Source organism: Oncorhynchus keta, chromosome 10 (genome assembly GCF_023373465.1).
Source record: "Oncorhynchus keta strain PuntledgeMale-10-30-2019 chromosome 10, Oket_V2, whole genome shotgun sequence".
NCBI lineage: Eukaryota > Metazoa > Chordata > Actinopteri > Salmoniformes > Salmonidae > Oncorhynchus > Oncorhynchus keta.
Genome location: NC_068430.1, coordinates 61,862,863 through 61,883,286, shown reverse-complemented (window position 1 = coordinate 61,883,286; position 20,424 = coordinate 61,862,863). Strand labels below are relative to the sequence as shown.

The following is a 20,424-nucleotide window of genomic DNA, read 5'->3' as shown; positions in this document are numbered from 1 at the left end:
GTTTTTGCCTTTCCATGTAGGAGAAACCTTGAGCATCCAACCTTCAGTCTATTTCAAATCAAACGGTCTGTCCTTTGATATTGGAACGCTAACATTTCATTGTGCATCTGTATCAGTTTGCACCTACTGTGCGTAGGAAAGCTAACATTGCTTTTTGTATCTTTATCAGTTTGCACCTACTGTGCGTAGTGTTGGCATTTATTGATTTATGCCGAAATACTCCTTCAGTTGTGTCATTTCCTTCATCTGCATTCGACACTAAAATGAAAGAACTAGAGTTTAAAAAATAATGACTAGTTTGAGAGAAGCATCCACAATATTATGTTCACCCGTGTAGAAATCAGTGCAGATGAAGGAGAGGAGATGAGTCGAGGAAACTACATTAGACTACTAAGATCCACTCCTGTAGCCTGGTCCAAGACCTGTTTGTGCTGTCTTGCCAACTCCTATGGTCACTGTCATGACAAATCATGGGAGTTGGCAAGACTGCACAAACAGATCTGGGACTGGGCTATAACTCCTGGACTGTGGCAAAGTCAAGGGCTGCGTCCCAAATGGCACCCTATTCCTTACATTGTGCATAACTTTTGACCAGAATCCTAAGGGCCCTGGTCAAAAGTAGTACACTAGGGATTAGGGTGCCATTTGGGATGCAGGCAATGTCACCCCCTTAGTTTGCAAGAAGGGTTTATTTTTAGTTGTCCCCCACAATGAAATCGGGGAGGGGACTGTGGATGTGTGTCCGTCCGTTAGTCACATGCGATATCTCAGACAGCACGAGCCCGATTTTGTGAAAAACACTTAACGCTGCTCTTCTGGCACCGAATGACCGATCTGTAGGAAACTTGATATGTGGCATCTATGGACAAAGGCATAGAATATATTTTTTGTTAGGTTGTTATGAGTGTACTGATAAGTCGATAACTGTGAGAGAAAAAAACTTGATCGGAGTTGTGCTTGTTGTTCACGCGCGTATCTGCCCTGTCATTGGCTATAATGGTCCCACCTGATCTTGCCTCTTCCTGACTGCCTTTTAGTCTGAGTACCAGTCTCTTTAGCTAACATTCCACTTCATGCCACTCCTTGTCATTGCTAAAGAGACTGCCCTTTCGGCGATCTCTGTTTAATATGCGCTGGATTTACGACGGAGTAGCTCATTGGTTGTTGTTCACTCCACATGTTTCCATGACAACACGTGGAGCCTCAAATAGTCAAAAACAAACATTTAGCTGTTAGCTGGGCAAGTTGTTGTATAAGACGTTTTGTGGTTGGAATTGCAGTCTTTGGCACATGACATGGGGTACAGGGAGTGGATTAGCTCAAGAGACTGGAACACCGGCTAACTGCCTTCCATTTTTTTTCAAGACATTTATTTTCATTGTGAGAGCAGCCACTTAAGTATCTGGTTGATATAATGGATAATCTGTGGTCACAAGATAAATAAAAAAAATTAAATGCAACATCGCGAGACCTTCGGGAAGGCTTGCGAACCAGACTAGGTAGACCAGGTCGGGGTCTAGGCGGGAGATGACTGTTAGACCCGGTGACGTGTTTCTGAGGCTGAGCTTAGCTATCCAACTTCGCCATGACATCGTCTACTAGTGTGATCGGGGATTTCTATACAGTATTTGACAACTTTTTGGGGAGTGCTCTTGTTTTGGATGACATCTGGTGCTCTCCGGGGTGTAGTATCTCCTAGGTAAAGATCTAGGCTAATCTTCCCCTCCCCCAATCCTTACCTTAACCATTAGTGGGGGAAGTGCAAATGTGACCCAAGATCAGCATCTTGTTTTGAATGACCTCTCCTGGTAGTACTTTTACTGACCTTTTAGTTTTTGGGGCTGACAATTAGTGATGATGATAAGAATCACTGGAAATTAGCATAAACTAGGGTGTGATGCACTTGACTGTTTTACATTCAATGTGTCAATGATTTAATTATAAATCCCTATGTAAACGATTTCAAAAACAAATTAAATTACGAGTTAAATTACGATGATGATGATATTGATGAGGACAATGATGATGGTGGTGAAGTGATCCATCATCCCCTCAGTGTCTTATCCTCTTATAGAATTACAAGCACTCCACTCACCTAATCCTCTCTCCTCATGGCCTTTGTTTGTAGTGATTTAGATGTTTGAGTGACGTCAAGTCGCAGTCTAGCTAAGCAAGTTTAAGTTTACATTTAAGTGCATCTTCCTTCACAAGAGGGCATCCATCCAGGGCCTGAATTCATGAAGCCTATCATAGTAGGAGTGCTGATCTGGGATCAGTTTTGTGTTTTAGATTATAAAGAATGGACAGGGCAAGGACTTGATCCTAGATCAGCACTCGTACTCTGAGACGCTTTATGAGTAAAGACCAAGATATCACACACTCCTCTGGCCGACCTATAACATATGTAGTGTATAGTTTGTGTGCTATTTGGGCATGGAAGGAAATAAACTCAAATGGTTTAATATCCACCATTAAGTTTAGATTTAATATCAACCCAGTGAATTAACAAATGAATTTCTTACCCCAGCCCTTGCGTAGCATCCCTCCCACCTGTTCTTAATATAATATATGCCATTTACAAGACACTTCTTCAAATGTATGTGTGAAGCCAGTTAATTTACAGATACAGATGCAATCAACAGTGAGATGGTTATCTTCTGTTAGATCATTAATGAGCTGTTAAATCACTGTGGCTGCCTTGTCATTAAAGCTTTTTATTTATCTCTTTCTCCTCTCTCTCTTTATCCCTCTATTTTTCTCTTTTCCTTTCACCCTCAGGTCAAAATACCACAAGCTCAAATATGGAACAGAGTTGAACCAAGGAGACATGAAACCTCCCAGCTACGATGATTCTGGTAAATCTAAATGTATGGATTATGTGAAGGAAATGCTATAACCACGCCACATCTAACTAAGTGGATGGGTCACTGTTGTCTTGACAAGTACACATATTCATGAAATACAATAGATGGCTGTAATTGCCCCCAGACACACCTGGCTGACTTGATGGGTCATGTAATCAGCTGGTGACGTGGAGTCTTTTTGTTTCGACATGTAGGTAGCTAGCTAAACAATGAACCGGAATAATCTCAACTCCTACTACTACTAATACAAACATTGTCATAGCTGTAGTATGAATCTGCAGGTAGCTAAAGAGCGAACCAACTAGGTTCAATGTTAGCTAGCTAACATTAGGTTATAACTAGCAATGCAAATGGATTTCTGATTCAATTAATATTACTACACTAATCATGTACGTAACGTTAGCCAGCAAGCTAACGTTCGGTAGCTAGCAAACAGTATTCTTTAACTTGCAATGAAAATGACTTTCTGACAAAATTAGAAACATAATATCTGAAAATGTAGTTAGACTCTTACCTGTATACATGGATGAACTCTTCACGACAAACTGGAACCATTTAACTCTGTTTTGTTTGTAGCTACATTTTGTTTGGCCAGTGTTGTCGAGTCACTCTGGTTCACACTGACCGTGGCATGTGCAGAAAGTAGCCCATCACTTTTTCCAACTGATCTGTCGATAGCGCCTGTTAAATTCAGGGCATCAATGTTGTTGAGAAAAGTATCAAAACTTTTGTAGTTCTCAATGGCTAACATTATATCTTTCAAAAATGGCGCAGTAGAAATTATTATCAACACATACTGAGCAGTTCATGTAATAGACAGAAGCATGCTACATGGCAGACCAATCCAAACTCATCTCCCGGCATGTCCAGCACATGCATAATCTTAGCCAATCATGGCTAGCGGTAAGGTTACTGTCATTTTCCGTGGCCAAACCAACTAGGCTCATAATTTTAACAATTTTATGTTTAGGGCCCTATGAAATCAGTTTTTTATTTTTTCCCAAATTCATTTTTTTTCCATTTGAATGTTTCTGAATTCGGTGTTTTACGATTTACACTAATTTTATCATCAGAAATAATAATAATAATAATAATTTGAAATTAATAAAACGTTAACAATTTAAGATATAACAGTAAATTTGTAATGATGCAACACAACATTGCACTGTTTTTTTTTATCAAGGCAAGTGCTTCAATACAGAGTTCTACTAAGTGTTTCATTATAAATTAATAAAAGTAATGCCAGAATCTAGGCAACAAGCAATAGGCAAAACCTAGAGTTATACTTATGTAAAAATAAAAAAATGTTGTGCTTCACATAATTGTTTCATTATAAATAGTAAAACAGTATATATTCATGCAATAATGCAGCAATAGGCAAAACCTATGGAACTACCTTATGAGCTCCTATGTCTGTCCATTGTATGTTTTCAATCTATCACAGACCTCTCCATTGAAGTACATGATTGTCAGCCTCTTTGTGTTGAGCTCGGTGAGTGCCTCGCGCTTGTTTGTGAGTAGAGTGTTGCATTTGCTGAAACTCCTCTCACAGTCGACTGAGCTGACTGGGAAGTAATGTAGGGCACAGCCACTTCTGCAACTCTTGGGAATCTCTCACTCAGGCCCCTCCAGTAATCAGCAAGCTCCAAAGCAGGTGAGGGCTCACTGGACACAGTGCTGATAGGCAATCCATTATTCACTGAGCTCTGTTGATGGGCTTGCCATGGGTTTCAGTTGTGTAGGCTTCAATCTTCTTTTCCATGGCTGGAGCCTACCTCGGATCAAGCACCCTAGCCAGCCTGTAGACCTCTCTGGCTGGATGTGTGTCCAGTGCTTTGAGAACTTTGTGAAGGCCAAGTGGATGCATCATGGAGTTGGTCAAGCACCTCTCTCCAATCCCCATCTTTCTCAGTAGCTCGTCTGTTTTGGCACCATACCCACATGTTTTTGCCGTTCCATTCACTCGGCAAGATCCTCCAATCCTCCAATTGTATGCAGACACTGCTGTGGGACGGTGGGTTCCTTCCAGGATTGACAGAACTGTCATCAGTTTGGAGCAGCCCTCAGAGATGAAGGTTAGCTTAACAGTGAAGGCCTGCACAATCTAGATACAGCGATAGTTAGCTAGATGGAGAGGCAGACAGCTATTGACATTATGCATCATTATATTTCACCACGGTAGCTCATCATTTGGAATATCACAATTTGCATGCGGACAATTCATATTGCAGAATGTAAATGTAGGCTATTGCAACAGTATATTAATAGGCTGTTAAATTAATTCACCAATGATGAATGCTGCAATCCCTTGCATCTGTTGTCTCGTCAACAACCACCGCAAACTTCTTCCCACAGATCTTCTGTAGAACTGCAGGGACAGGGTGAATTTGACAGAGGCTGCTCGCATTTTCAGGCAACGCTCCTCCCTTATTTGCAATTCTTCACAAGAAATGGTCGTAGCTTTCTTTGCTTTTCTAAGGGGATGTTGGACTCGGCCACAAAGTCCTGAATAAATTCTCGTCTTGAATCTACTGATGCGCTTGCACTAGTAAAGAAGAGTCATTGAAGAGTCATGCTCTGGCTAACACGGAGCTTTTCCCTGTTCTTCACATGGGCTTTGGACCTTAAGTGATGATCATACGTATTTTTACAGGTCCAATTTTTATTTTATTTTACCTTATTTTAACTAGGCAACTCGGTTAAGAACAAATTCTTATTTTCAATGACGGCCTAGGAACAGTCAATAGTATGTTAACAGAATTTGCAAAACAGCTTGACTCATAATAGTCCTTTGGGTATTGCTCAGCTTTGAATTTAGGGGTTAGCATCACATTTTCGTTTTTTTGACGACATTGACATGTTTCTCAAAATGACAGCCAAGTTGTGAGGTAAGGGTCTCACGCACGACCCCCCCGGAATTATTTCCCTAGGCCTAATCGTCTGTAATTCTACAATTATGAAATCATATAGGTTACTACAATAATTAGGCCTACTTTGGATTTGTTTTAAGCAATTTCAGCCAAATTATGGAAAATTCTGCAATATTCCATATTTACAGTTGATTCCATTTTTATCAAATTCCGCGATTCCATCCGTTTTCCGCATCGCGGAAAACATAGGGCCCTATATTTGTATTTACGGAAGGAATACAAGTTTGTTATTAAATTGCATGAAGGCCTTTCTGCCAAAAAATCCCACATTTTCATAAAAAAATTCATGTTTATGTTCAAATGGCTCTCCTGTGAAGTAGTGACGTGTGACATATTCCTAGTTTCCTGAAACGAGTCACATTTGTGCTTGTCAAATGTCACAATACTGACATGTTTTGTTCCAATGTACTTTATGCATTCTGATAGGTCAGGACACATGGTGCAATCCAGGTTAGACTATGTTTCATTTGGAATTTTGGAATGAAATTGAATGCAGCACAAATACTGTATGTCAGTCCATGCTTCAAGACTGTGAGTGGAATCCTTAATAACATGGTGCATCTCTCTCTGTGTCTGTCTGTCTCTGTCTGTGTGTCTCATTCTTGTTTCCCCTCTCTCCATCAGATGAAGGGAATGAAAACGAGGTCCCGAGCCCCCCCAACAGTAGTCAGCTGGGTTGGAAACAGGGACGGCAGCTACTCAGACAGTGAGTGCAACACGCACACCTTTTTTGTCTTAATTGTGTCCTATGGCTGTACACTTTTAACTTTGAGACCTGGTGGCCTTCTGATCAGCAGGTTTGCATGGTCGGGAGTTTCAGCTTAACCACGGTGACATCACCATGTGGAATATTGGCTAATAGACCAATAATAAAGAGCATTCCAAACCTCTCTGCCAATAAAAGGCAGTTTTCAGTTTTCCCCTCCCCACTCAGACCACTCCCAGACAGTCCTAGCAAAGTTCTTGCTGGAGAAATAGTTTTTTGCCGAATAGCTATTTTTGCCAAATTTAATGGAAATCCACTACATTAGGTACTTAAACTGAACAAAAAATATAAACCCAACTTGTAAGGTTTTGGTCCCATGTTTCATGAGCTGAAATAAAAGATCCCCTACATTTTCCATACACAGAAAAAGCGTACAAATGTATTTACATCCCTGTTCGTGACCATTTCTCCTTTGCCGAGATAATCAAATCAAATGTATTTATTTTGCCCTTCGTACATCAGCTGATATCTCAAAAGTGCTGTACAGAAACCCAGCCTAAAACCCCAAACAGCAAGCAATGTGGGTGTTGAAGCATGGTGGCTAGGAAAAACTCCCTAGAAAGGCCAAAACCTAGGAAGAAACCTAGAGGAACAAGGCTATGAGGGGTGGCCAGTCCTCTTCTGGCTGTGCCGGGTGGAGATTATAACAGAACATGGCCAAGATGTTCAAATGTTCATAAATGACCAGCATGGTCAAATAATAGGTCTGGGACAGGTAGCACGTCCGGTGAACAGTTCAGGATTCCATAGCCGCAGGCAGAACAGTTGAAACTGGAGCAGCAGCACGGCCAGGTGGACTGGGGACAGCAAGGAGTCATCGTGCCAGGTAGTCCTGAGGCATGGTCCTACGGCTCAGGTCCTCCGAGAGAGAGAAAGAAAGAGAGAATGAGAGAGCATACTTAAATTCACACAGGACACCGGATAAGACGGGAGAAGTACTCCAGATATAACAAACTGACCCTAGCCCCCAGACACAAACTACTGCAGCATAAATACTAGAGGCAGGAGGGGTCAGGAGACACCGTGGCCCCATCCGATGATACCCCTGGACAGGGCCAAACAGGAAGGATGTAACCCCACCCACTTTGCCAAAGCACAGCCCCCACACCACTACAGGGATAACTTAAACCACCAACTTACCATCCTGAGACAAGGCCGAGTACAGCCCACAAAGATCTCCGCCACAGAACAACCTGACGGGTGTAGCATATAAAGAAGCTGATTAAACAGCATGATCATTAGACAGGTGCACCTTGAGCTGGGGACAATAAAACTTAAAATGTGTAGTTTTGTCACATCACAATGCCTCAGATGTCTCAAGTTTTGAGGGAGCATGCAATTGTCATGCTGACTGCAGGACTGTCCACCAGAGCTGTTGCCAGATGATTGAATGTTAATTTCTATCCGTTGTTTTAAAGAATATGGCAGGACATCCAACCAGCCTCAGAACTGCAGACCACGTGTATGGCATGGTGTGGGTGAGCGGTTTGCTGATGTCAATGTTGTGAACAGAGTGCCCCATGGTGGGGTTATGTATAAGCTACAGACAACCAACACAATTGCATTTTATCATTGGCGATTTGAATGCAGAAATACAGTGACGAGATCCTGAGTCCTATTGTCGTGCCATTCATCCGCCGCCATCAACTTATGTTTCAGCATGATAATGCACAACGGCCCCATGTTGCAAGGATCTGTACACAATTTCTAGAAGCTGAAAATGTCCCTGTTCTTCCCTGGTCTGCATATTCACCAGACATGTCACCCGTTGAGCATGTTTGGGATGCTCTGGATCGACGTGTTTGACAGCGTGTTCCAGCCAATATCCAGCAACGTCGCACAGCCATTGAAGAGGAGTGGGACAACATTCCACAGGCCACAATCAACAGCCTGATCAACTCTATGCGAAGGAGATGTCACACTGCATGAGGCAAATGGTTGTCACGTTGTTGCATGGTGTATTTGTTTTTGTTCAGTATAATTGTTACCCAGAAACAATTTGATATTGATATAGAAATGGTTGCATTGGGCCTTTTTAAATGCAATCATTTCTAATCTTTTTAGCAGTGTGTTTTTATGTCTGTGCAGGTTTGTGAAACTCTCCAGCATGTCATTTCTAGCTGGGAGATGTGTGTATCCTGCATCTGGGTTGTCACAACAACCACTGACTCAGTAGGGAAGGCCTCTGGGAGTGGTTTACTGTATGCCACTGGACTGTCTGTGTGTGCTTGTGTTTCTATTGACCATCTGTGTGTGTGTGTGTTGCTGTAGTCATAGGGCACCACCATCGGCTGCAAGTGTCTGTCTGACAAAAAGTCATCATAGGGAGAAAAATCTTCTGAATGGAGATTAAGAGCCTCGGTATGAATAGAATAAGGGAGTAATCCCACTGAGACTGGTGGGACGTGTGGATCGTTAGACACGCATGCACGCACACACAGAGACCTATAGAGTAACACACACACACAGTAAAATACGCGCACACACTTAGACACATGCTCACACCCACAGTCTGAGACACGTACATACACGAAGACTGACAGACACACACACACTCACATACAGTGTGTTACTCCTATCATGTGAATGGAAAGGGGTGTGAAAGCTGTTAAAGGTTTGTGCTTTGGTGCCCTCTGGGTGTCAAAAGTAGTCAGGATGTAGAATGAGCAAAAGGGGGATACAGAGAGAGTGCATGCTTGTGTGTGCGCGGGCCTGTGTGTGTGTGCGTGCGCGTGGGCTTGTCTGTGTGTGTGCTTGCGCACGGACTTGTGTGCGTCTGTGTGTCTGTGCGTGCTTGTGTCTAGGCTTGCTTGCGTACGAGTTTGTGCATGCACAAGTGTGCGTGGGCGTTGTCGTGGAAATTCAGTACTGAGTAATTTGGTCATTTCTTCAAACAATCATCTTTATTTCATATTGATTAATTATTGCAATAGGGAGGCTGGTCAACCCCCCCCTCCCCCAAGTGTTGGACCGAGTAACCTAACCTTCACACAAATGCAGAGTTCTAAATATAACTGACACTAACAATGCTCAGTCATGTTTGGTTCAACCCCCCTCATGCAGATTGGGGCATCATAAGCCACTCTGGGTTCATCCTGTTGTTATCTCCACATGGGTTGTTGTCTAATCCCCACTCTGGGTTCATCCTGTTGTTATCTCCACATGGGTTGTTGTCTAATCCCCACTCTGGGTTCATCCTGTTGTTATCTGCACATGGGTTGTTGTCTAATCCCCACTCTGGGTTCATCCTGTTGTTATCTCCACATGGGTTGTTGTCTAATCCCCACTCTGGGTTCATCCTGTTGTTATCTGCACTTGGGTTGTTGTCTAATCCCCACTCTGGGTTCATCCTGTTGTTATCTGCACATGGGTTGTTGTCTAATCCCCACTCTGGGTTCATCCTGTTGTTATCTGCACTTGGGTTGTTGTCTAATCCCCACTCTGGGTTCATCCTGTTGTTATCTGCACATGGGTTGTTGTCTAATCCCCACTCTGGGTTCATCCTGTTGTTATCTCCACATGGGTTGTTGTCTAATCCCCACTCTGGGTTCATCCTGTTGTTATCTCCACATGGGTTGTTGTCTAATCCCCACTCTGGGTTCATCCTGTTGTTATCTGCACATGGGTTGTTGTCTAATCCCCACTCTGGGTTCATCCTGTTGTTATCTCCACATGGGTTGTTGTCTAATCCCCACTCTGGGTTCATCCTGTTGTTATCTTCAATCCCCACTGGGTTGTTGTTATCTGCACATGGGTTGTTGTCTAATCCCCACTCTGGGTTCATCCTGTTGTTATCTGCACATGGGTTGTTGTCTAATCCCCACTTGTCTAATCCCCACTCTGGGTTCATCCTGTTGTTATCTCCACATGGGTTGTTGTCTAATCCCCACTCTGGGTTCATCCTGTTGTTATCTTCACATGGGTTGTTGTCTAATCCCCACTCTGGGTTCATCCTGTTGTTATCTCCACATGGGTTGTTGTCTAATCCCCACTCTGGGTTCATCCTGTTGTTATCTGCACGTGGGTTGTTGTCTAATCCCCACTCTGGGTTCATCCTGTTGTTATCTCCACATGGGTTGTTGTCTAATCCCCACTCTGGGTTCATCCTGTTGTTATCTGCACGTGGGTTGTTGTCTAATCCCCACTCTGGGTTCATCCTGTTGTTATCTTCACATGGGTTGTTGTCTAATCCCCACTCTGGGTTCATCCTGTTGTTATCTCCACATGGGTTGTTGTCTAATCCCCACTCTGGGTTCATCCTGTTGTTATCTTCACATGGGTTGTTGTCTAATCCCCACTCTGGGTTCATCCTGTTGTTATCTCCACATGGGTTGTTGTCTAATCCCCACTCTGGGTTCATCCTGTTGTTATCTCCACATGGGTTGTTGTCTAATCCCCACTCTGGGTTCATCCTGTTGTTATCTCCACATGGGTTGTTGTCTAATCCCCACTCTGGGTTCATCCTGTTGTTATCTGCACATGGGTTGTTGTCTAATCTCCACTCTGGCTTATTTTCCCAGATGCAAGGATGATTTTGAGACAATGAGGGATTGTTTTACGCCTAAAATATCTCTAGTAAAACACATTCTTGTCTATGTAATGCAGTCTTTGACTAATTTGTCAGCTCCAGCCATCTCCAGTGACCATACGCCCAGATGAGCTGCAGGAAACTAGTGGAAACCATCTCTTTACAGAAACACAGGATTAAACACAACAGAAATGTCCTATTTAAGTATTAATTGCTAACTATTAATATCAAACAAACCATGTAAATATGTGATGTCTCTATCATATTCCCCCATTTTGAGAATTCTCTCAATTTAATCTTTAAGGTTTAAAAAGAAATTTCTTCCATTTAGTGCCTAATGAACATGACCCAGGACAAGCGTCATGATCCCACTGTGTATGAGGCATCGCCTATGGAATCTATGGTACCATTAGCATAAACTTGTTCCTGAGGTTTATTTAAATTTTATTTAAATAGGCAAGTCAGTTAAGAACAAATTCTTATTTACTTTGACAGTGGGATAACTGCCTTGTTCAGGAGTAGAACGACAGATTTTTACCTTGTCAGCTCGGGGATTCAATCTCGCAACCTTTCGGTTACTGGCCCAACACTCTAACCACTAGGCTACCTGCTGGCCCATTATAATTAAACATTTCAATTTGTTAATGAATATTAATCAAATAGATTAGGATCAGTTTCACTCTCGGGATCAGAGTTCACCCCTCCATTCACCAAGGCATGCTGAGAATAGTCTCAACATAGTACACAACTTCTTTACCAATGTCATCATTAGCATAAGAATAATAAAAACAATCGATCCATAAAACATTAATTGCTCCACTCATATAGTTTTTAACATACTAAAACTTACTCAAATCAATCATTCAGTTTCCAAATCATAATTCAAAACCCAATTAATTCTCAAACCAACATTTTGAATGGCCTTGCTCAGTGATTCACATTGATTCTAACACTCAAAATTAAAACCGTCAATTTAATATACATCAACACTGGCAGAATGTACATTTATATTACTAGACATTTCCGATTCAGGAAAGAAATCCAAACAAATGATCTACCGTATGACAAATTATTACTACTACCAATATTCTTAATCCGATGTTTAAAACACATGTACATAAAAATAACACCACAAAAAATAACATCACATTCTGTTGAAACAATATTCCCATATTGGTTTATACTCCCCTTATCACAAGAAGTTATCCTGATCATCCAGCAGACCCAATCATATATCACTCGATGCATCCCTACATATCACTCAAGGTGTGTACATTTCAATCCAAAATGACTGGTAATTCCCCCATTTTGACACGACTCACCATAGTGACTGTGTAAAAACAACAACACTGCAAATCAAATTGGAATTACTACCCTTAATAACAAAAAATACAAATTTGTACCTATAACTTTATAATACAAATCGACTAGAGACAGGTCTATCCTTCTCGTGGTCCTATTAGTTATAAAACCTATCCGTTATTATCAGTATTCAAATCAGTATTAAATATGACCTTTTAAATCGTCATCCAATCATCTCTCGGCTTTCCAGTGAGGGTGATCAAACCACACTAGAAAGTCAGGACAGAGGTCATTCAAACCCTTCAAAGAAGTGTTTCTGTCTATATTAGATGAATTATGTAAAAACAGTCAAAACATTTCATACTTTTCTATTTCCAGGTTCACAGTAAGTTTCTTCAAAACATTTTTTAATTATCAGAATAATTCACATGTTCAATTAAAACAAATAAAATAACTTTAAAAAATTCTGTGTATGTGCATGTCCCTTTAAGATACCCAAATACAATCGAACACTCACAATAAATCAGACATATAGTAGTCTTTAAAATGACAATCAAATATTCATAGCAAGTGTGTTGTGTGTGGGTCCCTGCAAACCCTATGGTAATTTAACTCCTCTTTACCACCGAATGTGGATACCTTTATATCTATAAAACTGCTGAATTTCACTCACCCCTCTCCCAAGACATTTCAAAGTGAGAGAAAAATGTTTACCTCTTTCTCCTGGAAGCGAAAGTGTCTTTCTTTAGCATTCACTATACTAATATCATAATCAGCAACCCAAATGTTTTAACTACAAACAAAACATAATGATAAGTCCATTGTACTCCCTCAAATCATTAATAATTTGTTTTAACCTCTCTAGGGTATGTGGGATGCTAGCACCCCATCTGGCCAACATCCAGTGAGATTGCAGAGCGCCAAATTCAAATACAGAAATACTCATTGATAAAAATTCCGAAAACAAACCGTATTTTACATAGGTTTAAAGATTAACTTCTTGTGAATCCAACCACTGTGTCAGATTTTTTAAATGCTTTACGGCGAAAGCATACCTTACGATTATTTGAGAACATAGCCCAGTTGACAAATTATTACAAACAGTAACCAGCCAAGCAGAAGTGAATCCCTTACCTTGATGATCTTCATATGGTGGCACTCAGAAGACATTCATTTACTCAATAAAGGTTCCTTTTGTTCAATAAAGTCTCTTTATATCCAAAAACCTCAGTTTTGTTTGCGTGTTTTCTTCAGTAATCCACAGGCTCAAAAGCAGTCAAAACAGGCAGAAAAAGAAAAAAAATTGTATCCGTAAAGTTCATAGAAACATGTCAAACGATGTTTATATTCAATCCCCAGGTTGTTTTTTAGCCTAAATGATCTATAATATTTCAACTGGACAGTAACGTCGTCAATATAAAAGGTAAACAAGAAATTCACTCTCTCGGGATTGCGCATGAAAAAGCTCTGTGACACGTCAGGGTCCACTCATTCAGACTGGTCTTACTCCCTCATTTATAAGAATACAAGCCTGAAACAATTTCTAAAGACTGTTGACATCTAGTGGAAGGCATAGGAACTGCAGTCCTAAGTCAATGGATACTGTAATAGCATTGAATAGAAAATGCTATTGAATAGAATACTTTTTTCTGTTGCAAATGTAGTGTGGTGGTTCATTTCTTTACTAGCAAATGAGGTGACAAACTTATCACACAAGTCAGAGTTATACTTAATATTTAAACTAAATATTTAATCACAATAAGGGAGCAGGTCAATACAACGCACACACATAAAGTGAATCGTTTGAGTGCTCTACGATAATGATGGCTGGTCGACGATTCACGCTCAGATGATTCGTTGAGAGCCCCGAGACAAATGTACGAAGGTCTTTTATAGCCAAGATACACCCCTTTCAACCTACAAGACGAACAACCGATATATATATATAGAATGTGTCACAAGGTTAAGACCTGTATGAAAGATACCTATAATACATAGCAGACAGTATCTGCTGTGGCAACAGTTTTCATTGTGTAGAGACCAGTGTCTGGCCCTCCGACTCCAAACTGGAACCATCTCTCCCTGATACAGTATAGAACAGAAACATTAACTCACGCTCTGGAATGCTCTTTAGGTTTTATCACCCAAAAGACATCTTAAATCTCCTGTCAGTATTATCTCCCAGATGGCCATCTTCAGTAGAACACACACAATATATAGAATACTCTATTCTGTTGCATAAAACAACCATTTCATGCAATAAAAGTATTATAACATAATCTTGCATTTTTTTCCACCATAGTAGTCAATATCTCAGTGTAAGGAATCAATCATATTTGATCACAGGCATCTAATAAAAAGTTGTTTGAGGCGTGGTCTCCACGTCTCCCTTAATTAACTTAACATACATACCGCATTGGACTTCCATCTGTCCTGGAAGCAAGAATCCAATTCAAGACACATCCGAATATACCGTGTTCCATTAAGTGGAATCGACCCGTCTAAAATAAACAATCTCAGAGCCCCTTTCCGGTAATCCTATCAATTTAACATGTTGCATTAATTTAGTGTAATAGAAAACTGTAGAAAACTGTTTAACAAATGTAGAAGCTTCAAAAAGTCTTATCAGCTTAATATTCAATACTTATTTCAATCTACTTGAATTACTTTCCATGTAATGGAAACAGATTGTCATTATAGAATACATTAACTTCCTGCTCGAATTCACTGGTGTCACCAAAACTACAAAACCAAGAAACAATAATCAGAAATAGTCAAAGAATGTTACTCATACCTCTACTTCAAATGTGCCACTGCCTGCTCACTTTCAACCACAGCTAATTTGTTTTATGATCTCAAGGCTCAATCCCTCTACTCCTCATTTAACCTTGTACCTTTTTTATTACAAAAAATTTTGCCTCATTAGAGTGCTATAAAAACCCCACTTAATAACCTACAGTGGCTTGTGAAAGTATTCACCCCCCAACCCCCTTGGCATTTTTTCTTATTTTGTTGCCTAACAACCTGGAATTAAAATGGATATTTGGGGGGGTTGTATGATTTGATTTACACAACATGCCTACCACTTTGAAGATGCAAAATATATTTTATTGTGAAACAAACAAGGAATAAGACAAAAAAACTGAACTTGAGCGGGCATAACTATTCACCCCCCCAAAGTCAATACTTTGTAGAGTCACATTTTGCAGCAATTACAGCTGGAAGTCTCTTTATGTCTCTCTAATCTTGGCACATCTAGCCACTGGGATTTCTTCAAGGCAAAACTGCTTCAGCTCCTTCAAGTTGGATGGGTTCTGCTGGTGTCCAGCAATCTTTTAATTCATACCACAGATTCTCAATTTGATTAAGGTCTGTTCTTTGACTATTCCAAGACATTTAAATGTTTCCCCTTAAACCACTTGAGTGTTGCTTTAGCAGTATACTTGGGGTCATTGTCCTGGTGGAAGGTGAATCTCTGCCCCTTTCTTAAATCTCTGGAAGACTGAAACAGGTTTCCTTCAAGAATTTCCCTGTATTTAGCGCCATCCAATCATTCCTTCAATTCTGACCAGTTTTCCAGTCCCTGTTGATGAAAAACATGGATGGTATTCTCGGGGTGATGAGAGGTGTTGGGTTTGCGCCAGACATTGTATTTTCCTTGATGGCCAAATAGCTCAATTTTAGTCTCATCTGACCAGAGTACCTTCTTCCATATGTTTGGGGAGTCTCCCAAATGCCTTTTGGTGAACACCAAATGTGTTTGCTTATTTTTTTTTATTTTAAGCAAAGGCTTTTTTCTGGCCACTCTTCCGTAAAGCCCAGCACTGTGGAGTGTACGGCTTAAAGTTGTCCTATGGATAGATACTCCAATCTCCGCAGTGGAGCTTTGCAGCTCCTTCAGGGTCATCTTTGGTCTCTTTGTTGCCTCGCTGGTTAATGCGTGATCCTTGAGTTTTGGTGGGTGGCCCTCTCTTGTCAGGTCTGTTGTGGTGCCTTATTCTTTTCATCTTTTAATAATGCATTTAATGGTGCTCCATAGGATGTTCAACGTTTCTGATATTTTTTTAGAACCCAACCCTGATCTGTCCTTCTCTACAGCTTTGTCGCTGACCTGTTTGGGGAGCTCCTTGGTCTTCATAGTGCCGCTTGCTTGGTGGTGCCCCTTGCTTAGTGCTGTTGCAGTCTCCGTGGCCTTTCAGAACATACGGAATATACTGAGATCATGTGACCGATTATGTGACACTTAGATTGCACACAGGTGGACTTTATTTAACTAATTATGTGACTTCTGAAGGTAAATGGTTGCACCATATCTTATTTAGGGGCTTCATAGCAAAGGGGGCGAATACATATGGAAAAATGCCAAGATGGTGAATACTTTTGCAAGGCACTGTATTACCATTCACATACTGTCAACACCCATTAAGTTTACATCAATCCTCCTTATCAATATTACTAAACTAAATGAATACCAACCTCTGCTTCACACTCATTAAACATCTGTTATTTTAATATGAACTTGTAATGCCCAAATGTAAACATACATCAGCCAATTCTTATGGGAAAAAACACATACGGGTGGGCCTCTTACCACCCAAAACTTTGATTCATTGCTGTTGTAGCCTTGTTTGATCAATTTCCCGGACCCTTATGGGAATATTGCTCCACATGTATCCTCAACGGTTCCTAGACTTCCAGATATTATAGATTTGCAGCTATTTTCTAAAATAACATATAGCACTTAATAATGCCACCCCCTGATATTCTATGATGGGCAGTGTTGAACGGACCCCAAGATAACGCTACATATCTTATTATCTTAATGTAAGATTAACACTTATTTCTGCCCTCACACACTCTAATTCACATTCACACAGTACTGTTCCCAAAACATACTTCCCTCACACACACTCGTATCACATTCACAGAAAACACAAACAAAAAACACCTAAAAATAGTAACCCGGGGCATACCTGTTAACACACTAAAAAACACATACCTAACACAACACGTTATAATTAGACTTCGCCAGGGCCAGTGTCCTTTCAGGTGTCACTGGACGCAGGTCCCTCGTCTAATAGAACTCTGCCAGCACTAGTGCCCCCGCAGGGTGTCACCAGGCTCTGGTCCCTTGTTCCCACAAACCTCACCAGTCCGACTGTGATCAATTCAGTACTACGGGCTGGACTTTTGGTTGCCCTCAACTGGCTATTTAACAACCATTCCCAAGGATACCTCACTTAGGAACATTCTTATCAATGCAACTCAGTCCTGCTAGTTACCTAAGCTGTGGCCCTCATAAGGAAGAACTCGCTCTGAGCGTACCCCGCAACAGGGGCTTTTATTTTTTAAATATTTTTTCTCTCTTCATAATGTCAATTGCTTATTGATACATTGTCCAAGCCTACCTCTCCCCGAACTCTGGTATCCACCCATGCCCACTACCTTTCAGATAATAGGAGGGTACAGCTGCTCAATAATGAGTGTGGTTTTTCCCTGAGATCACAATTTCTGATCCCCTGTGCACAGTTTACCCAGATCTTCAGGAGCAGTTGAAGTTGCAGAGATCCCATCCTCATCGCTAAAAATGGTGTGGAAATTCAGTACTGAGAGAGACTTGGTCATTTCTTCAAACAATCATCTTTATTTAGTATCGATTAATTATTGCAATAATGAGGCTGGTTGACACCCTCCACTCTTAAGTCTTGGACCGAGTAACCTAACCTTTACACAAATGCAGAGTTGTGTATATATAGCTGACACTAACCATGCTCAGTTAGGGTTGGTTCAACCCCCCTCATGCAGACCAAGGAGCATCAGAAGCCACTCTGGGTTCATCGTGTCGTTATCTCCACATGTTGTCTTATCCCCACTCTGGGTTCATCGTGTCGTTATCTCCACATGTTGTCTTATCCCCACTCTGGGTTCATCGTGTCGTTATCTCCACATGTTGTCTTATCCCCACTCTGGGTTCATCGTGTCGTTATCTCCACATGTTGTCTTATCCCCACTCTGGGTTCATCGTGTCGTTATCTCCACATGTTGTCTTATCCCCACTCTGGGTTCATCGTGTCGTTATCTCCACATGTTGTCTTATCCCCACTCTGGGTTCATCGTGTCGTTATCTCCACATGTTGTCTTATCCCCACTCTGGGTTCATCGTGTCGTTATCTCCACATGTTGTCTTATCCCCACTCTGGGTTCATCGTGTCGTTATCTCCACATGTTGTCTTATCCCCACTCTGGGTTCATCGTGTCGTTATCTCCACATGTTGTCTTATCCCCACTCTGGGTTCATCGTGTCGTTATCTCCACATGTTGTCTTATCCCCACTCTGGGTTCATCGTGTCGTTATCTCCACATGTTGTCTTATCCCCACTCTGGGTTCATCGTGTCGTTATCTCCACATGTTGTCTTATCCCCACTCTGGGTTCATCGTGTCGTTATCTCCACATGTTGTCTTATCCCCACTCTGGGTTCATCGTGTCGTTATCTCCACATGTTGTCTTATCCCCACTCTGGGTTCATCGTGTCGTTATCTCCACATGTTGTCTTATCCCCACTCTGGGTTCATCGTGTCGTTATCTCCACATGTTGTCTTATTCCCACTCTGGGTTCATCGTGTCGTTATCTCCACATGTTGTCTTATCCCCACTCTGGGTTAGTTTCCCAGATGCAAGGATTATTTGAGACAATGAGGGAGTGTTCTACTTCTAAGCTATCTCTAGTAAAACACATTGTCTCTGTAATGCAGTCTTTGACTCATTTGTCAGCTCAAGCCATCTCCAGTGACCATACACCCAGATTGTCTGCAGGGAACTAGAGTGGAAACCAGCTCTTTACAGAAACATAGGATTAAACAGAACAGAAATGTCCTATTTGTTAAGTATTAATTGCTGACTATTAATATCAAACAAACTGTGTGTGTGTGTGTGTGTGTGTGTGTGTGTGTGTGTGTGTGTGTGTGTGTGTGTGTGTGTGTGTGTGTGTGTGTGTGTGTGTGTGTGTGTGTGTGTGTGTGTGTGTGTGTGTGTGTGTGTGTGTGTGTGTGTGTGTGTGTGTGTGTGTGTGTGTGCATAGGAGTGAGACATATAGAGAAAAAGGAATAAACAGACAATACTGTGATGGAGCAATGAGAGAAGTGTGTGTGTCTTTGCTCATCCATTGCAGAATCATCCACTTGTATTATCCCAGCCATCCACACACAGTACAATCTATGGAAGTACAGACTAGGGTTAGCACTGAAACTCCTAACACAGTGACTACACACACACACACACACAATCCTCTCTCTTGCTCTCTCTGCTATGCCTTTTCATGATTCACACAACCCGTAGAGCACACCAACAGCAGAAGCACACATGGCGTGGCCACATCTCGGTTCCACAGAGTGGTCATTGATTTCACATGTCGGAGCACTGTTAACACACAGACACTCACATACAGCACAGCAGATAGTGCACGCAGCCCCCAACCCTAATCTCATCTCGCCAGCCCACGCTATGTAACAGGGGTCTTCTTGTCGATATTACTCCGTTCTCACTGACCTGGGCTGCAGAACAAACAGTGTACAGTCGTGGCCAGAAGTTTTGAGAATGACACAAATATTAATTTCCACAAAGTTTGCTGCTAGATATTTTTGTCAGATGTTACTATGGAATACTGAAGTATAATTACAAGCATTTCATAAGTGTCAAATGCTTTTTTTATTGACAATTACATGAAGTTCATGCAAAGAGTCAATATTTGCAGTATTGACCCTTATTTTTCAAGACCTCTGCAATCTGCCCTGGCATGCTGTCAATTAACTTCTGGACCACATCCTGACTGTTTGCAGCCCATTCTTGCATAATGAATGCTTGGAGTTTGTCAGAATTTGTGGGGTTTTGTTTGTCCACCCTCCTCTTGAGGCTTAACCACAAGTTCTCAAGGTCTGGGGAGTTTCCTGGCCATGGACCCAAAATATCGATGTTTTGTTCCCCGAGTCACTTAGTTGTCACTTTTGCCTTATGGCAAGGTGCTCCATCATGCTGG

At 41.4% G+C, this 20,424-nt stretch overlaps 1 protein-coding gene across 2 annotated transcripts in view; it reads left to right on the top strand.

Annotated features, from left to right (window-relative positions):
• The window catches only part of LOC118389136 (striatin-like), an 81,108-nt gene that overhangs the window by 36,796 nt on the left and 23,888 nt on the right, over positions 1-20,424 (top strand). For both annotated transcript variants that reach the window (XM_052527453.1, XM_035778926.2), the window contains exons 3-4: positions 2,779-2,855; positions 6,419-6,500. In XM_052527453.1, coding sequence (XP_052383413.1) covers positions 2,779-2,855; positions 6,419-6,500 — 159 coding nt within the window. The remainder of the gene's footprint in view (positions 1-2,778; positions 2,856-6,418; positions 6,501-20,424) is intronic.